The sequence below is a fragment of the Rhinopithecus bieti genome, unplaced genomic scaffold, assembly GCF_001698545.2.
Source record: "Rhinopithecus bieti isolate Rb0 unplaced genomic scaffold, ASM169854v2 scaffold_65363, whole genome shotgun sequence".
Lineage (NCBI taxonomy): Eukaryota > Metazoa > Chordata > Mammalia > Primates > Cercopithecidae > Rhinopithecus > Rhinopithecus bieti.
Genome location: NW_016824727.1, coordinates 68,830 through 73,678, shown reverse-complemented (window position 1 = coordinate 73,678; position 4,849 = coordinate 68,830). Strand labels below are relative to the sequence as shown.

The following is a 4,849-nucleotide window of genomic DNA, read 5'->3' as shown; positions in this document are numbered from 1 at the left end:
ACGCATCTAAAAAAAAAAAAAAAAAAAAAAAAAAAAAATCCTTCCCCTATTTTCTAATATTCCTTATTGCTGATAAGAATTCTTTATTTGCATTTCTTTATGGAAGAAGGCATAGTACAGAGTACTGGGGAGATTTTGAATGTGTATCCTGAAATTTGGAGGCATACATGGATACAGTTACTGGTAAACTGCTTTTTCCATGGAGAATTTTGAAGGCTGTAATGCCCATAATAGTGGGCAAGAAGAGAGGGCAAGAGTGGAGTAGTTTACCTTTCTGCTGTTTGACATGAGTTTCTTCTGTAACAAGTGAATACTGTTGAAGTAGCTGGGCTTTATCCCTTTTGAAGATACTCTGCCCAAGAAGGCAGTTAGGCAGGCTAAAGGGATAGCAGAACCAATAGAGTATTGGATATATCACTGGAAGTAAGAAGGGCTGATGGGGAAAGGACAGTTGCAGAAGGATAGCTGAAAGAAACATCTCTTATGTCATGAAACTATGTAGTGCTGAGGTCCCCATGGTAACTCTAAAGAAACCATACGTGTGTCCTATGAAAAGACCAGCATTTGGGCACCTCCCACACAGAGAACTTTGATGACCAAATAGTGTTGTCAAAGATAGAGCAGGAGGACCTGTTAAACAAGAGTCTATTTGCCCTTTCTTTTATTACCTACCCTCCCTCACCCCCAGCTCCTGGAAGAGGGAAGAGAAGGCTGAGAAATATTGAAAGAACATACTACACCATTCCCTTTCATTTTTTTTTTTTTTTTCGAGACAGAGTCTCACTCTATCCCACAGGCTGGAGTGCATTGGTGTGATATCGGCTCACTGCAACCTCTGTCTCCCGGGTTCAAGCGATTCTCATGCCTCAGCCTCCCAAGTAGCTGGGATTACAAGTGCCTGCCACCACACCTGGCTAATTTTTGTATTTTCAGTGAGATGGGGTTTCACCATGTTGACCAGGCTGGTCTCAAACTCCTGAACTCAACACCGTTCCCTTTCTATGGGTTCTCTAACCATAGGTCAGGCATAACTTAGTGAGGAGAGGAAGAGCTTAGAATGAATATAAAATTAAAATTTTGATTTAGATTAGATCTTCAGGTATTAAACATACCCAGAATGAGACTTAATTACTAAAATTAGTTCTTGTCCTGAGGACCCATTACCCTGAGGGCAGATCTCAGTTCTTGCTCCCTTTCCTCACAGAAGTCAGAAACTGTATCCTAAAACTCCAGTGCCAAGCTCTTTGACATATATTCAGGCCTGAAACTTTCACAGTCAACTGGATAATCAATTATAGCTTTTTTACTTTTCTGAAAAATTGTGTGAATCTTAAAATTACAGTAGGCACGACTTTAGCTTCCACTTCCTGAGAAACTTCATATGTACATACAGATTTGTAGAACTCTTGTAACAACAACATGATTACCAATATGTGGCTTGTTGTACTCTAATTGAGCTATTTCTGGGTTTGCTTGTGGATAGGTGTAAAACATTTGAAGGATTTTCCAATTCTACCAGGAGAAATATTCAAATATAAATGGACAGTGACTGTAGAAGATGGGCCAACTAAATCAGATCCTCGGTGCCTGACCCGCTATTACTCTAGTTTCATTAATATGGAGAGAGATCTAGCTTCAGGACTCATTGGCCCTCTCCTCATCTGCTACAAAGAGTCTGTAGATCAAAGAGGAAACCAGGTAAGTTCTTGCCTTTCCAAGTGCTGGATTTGAAGCTAAAAATGAGGTGAGATGCACATGAATTCTCAGTGTATGTCCCCTTATAACCTGAAAAAAATATAATGGTTTGCAACATAGGTCAGTAAAAGAAATGAGCTTAGCTTTTACTGAGTTTGAGTTTGGTGTAGTAAACATGCCTGCTGGATGGATAGGCCATAGAATGTAGGCCCTAGATTTTTCCTAGTCTGGGATTTAGCTCTCTCTAGGTGATCCTCCCCATTTTTACATGTCTACTTTCACATGACCCACAAATTTGTATCTACAGCCTAGATTTCTTCCATGGGCATCTCATTATGGGTGATTCAAAAGCACCTCAAAATTAACATGTCTGCAGCATGTAGCACAGTGTATGGCACTTAGTAAGAGCCTAATAGGCTAGGTACAGTGGGTCACGCCTGTAATCTCAGCACTTTGGGAGGCCGAGGCGATAGAATTGCTTGAGCTCAGGATTTTGAGACCATCCTGGGCAAAATAGTAAGACCTTGTCTCTACAGAAAAAAAATTTAGCTGGGCATGGTGGCATGTGCCTATAGTCCTACCTACTCAGGAGGCTGAGGTGGGAAGATAGCTTGAGCCCAGGAGGTCAAGGCTGCAGTGAGCCTGGGTGACAAAGCAACACCCTGTCTCAGAAAAAAAAAAAAAAAGCTTAATAAATACTTTTGGGCAAAACATCAGGAAAGATATAAAATATTTCAAAATATGGCTAAAATTTGGACCATTTCTACTGCTTTAAAAAATAGAGCTAAATTTTCTGAACAAGAAAAACTTAGTTCTTCACAAAAACTCATTGCTTGGCCCCAGAATAACTCGTTGCCATATTGCTGAGGCTTGACTATGTGTCCATTTGATTATATTTATGATACATAAGATCCCTACTAGTCTGAAAACATTTCATTTGTTTAGAGAGTAAAGTATATGAACTTTGGTGCCAATAAAACACGTGGCACATAAACTCAGAGAAGTATAAATTTTGCCAAGTACTTGTCCTGACCAATTTTTCCTAATTTTAGTTTTTTCATCACTTTTGGGAAGATAACTGAAATATTATTCTATATTCTCCAATCTCCTCTCTTCAGTATTTTGGTTTATATAGCTATAGGTTATAAAAAATAAAGTTTATATGTATTAGTGAGGTTTACATATGAAATCTTAGCAGATCCAATTAGCAATTCATAAATCTAATTCATAAATCTGGTTCATATACAAACTGCTCTTCCGAAAAAGATTTGAATGTTTTAAACAGAAAATTTAAGGTATTAGTGTTGTTTGACATTTTGTGGTTCACCTTATCTTTCTTATTTGATTTCTGTTTTCTATTTTAATTTTTTATAGCCTTGTGGAAGGTCAGTTGCTAGATGGAAGTTTAGGAAAGTCAGTATCTCATTTGACTTAACTAACTTAAGAAAGGCACTGAATAATCACTTGATTCTTTACGGAGTTAAATCTTCTAATCTGAACATGAAGAGAATAAGGCTACAGACTGTACCAAAAAAATCAAGTAGCATATGTCCTTGGGTGCAGAAAAAACTAAGTTCAGTGGGTCAGTCACCCTCTTGTCCTGGGGACACATTTGTTGTAAGCATATACTCACTGCTTATAGCACCCACCCCCAACTCCCAAGTCCTGGTACATGCCTAAGAGGAAATGGAATTAAACCAACGGATTACATATATCACATGCATGCCATTGCTTTCATCATAGACTGCTAGCTCCTACCTGACAACATCAGCAGCATTTCTTTACCCTTTTCAATATATGTAATTAACAGATAATGTCAGACAAGAGGAATGTCATCCTGTTTTCTGTATTTGATGAGAACCGAAGCTGGTACCTCACAGAGAATATACAACGCTTTCTCCCCAATCCAGTTGGAGTGCAGCTTGAGGATCCAGAGTTCCAAGCCTCCAACATCATGCACAGTGAGTAAAGCAGCACTTAAGTCCAATGGGTGGTGAATAAAGAAAAATTGATGTAATCAAAGTGATGTCCAGATAATGAATGAATTGTATGTGCATATACATTTAACAATTGTATTACCTATAAATTATAATTTTTACTCAAATACACGTGATCATATAATCCATATTTTAAAAATCCAGTCACCATTTTTTCCTTTCAATGTTTACTTGGTTTCCCCTCCCTTTTAATTCCCCATCTCCTTCTATATTATGTCTTTTCACCAACCATTCCATGCCCAGGTAACATTTTAAGACATATTTTCTCTATAATTATATAATCATATATAAACACATACATACATTTTATTAGTCTTCTAATGCTGCCATAACAAAGTACTGCAGACTGGGTGGCCTAACCAGCAGATATCTATTGTCTTACAACTCGGGAGGCTTGAGATCAGGATGTGGGCAGCATTGGTTTCTTCTGAGGCTTCTCTCCTTGTCTTGTAGATGGCTTTCTCCCTTGTCTTCACATGGTTTCTCCTTTATATATCTTTGTCCTAATCTCCTCTTCTAATAAAGATGTCCGTAATGTTGGGCTAGGGCCCACCGTAATGACCTTATTTTAACTAACTACCTATTTAAAGACACTATCTCCAAGTATAGTCACATGCTGAGGTACTGGGGTTTAGGACTGCAAGGTATAAGTATGGGATGGGGGAACACAATTCAGCCCATTGTGTACATACACATGTGTATATGTTTATATATACCCACAAATCTGAATGGTCAAAAATATGGTGAAAAATTCCAATTGCACTATGCTACAGGGAAATGTGAAATAGAATAACAATGAGATAGCACTTTATACCCATCAAACTGCCATAATTATAATTACTAGTGGGCTTGTGGATAAAAGAGTGTTCTCATGTTATATTAGTGGATAAGTAGTATAGTCTTTTCAAAACCAATATATGCCTTTCGAAATTCTGATTATTAAGATGTTTAAGATGGAGTGAGCACACATTTCCCCATGTGTCCCGCTGGATGCAACTAAAAATCCTGAACAGGCCGGGCGCAGTGGCTCACTCCTGTAATCCCAGCACTTTGGGAGGCCGAGGCGGGCGGATCACGAGGTCAGGAGATCCAGACCATCCTGGCTAACACAGTGAAACCCTGTGTCTACTAAAAATACAAAAAACTAGCCGGGCGAG

At 38.6% G+C, this 4,849-nt stretch overlaps 1 protein-coding gene across 1 annotated transcript in view; it reads left to right on the top strand.

The window, feature by feature from the left end:
* Window positions 1-4,849, top strand: part of LOC108522388 (coagulation factor VIII-like) — a gene marked incomplete at its 5' end in the record, with an annotated part of 86,112 nt that overhangs the window by 17,253 nt on the left and 64,010 nt on the right. The window contains 2 exon segments of the mRNA XM_017862523.1: window positions 1,484-1,698; window positions 3,506-3,656. Coding sequence (XP_017718012.1) covers window positions 1,484-1,698; window positions 3,506-3,656 — 366 coding nt within the window.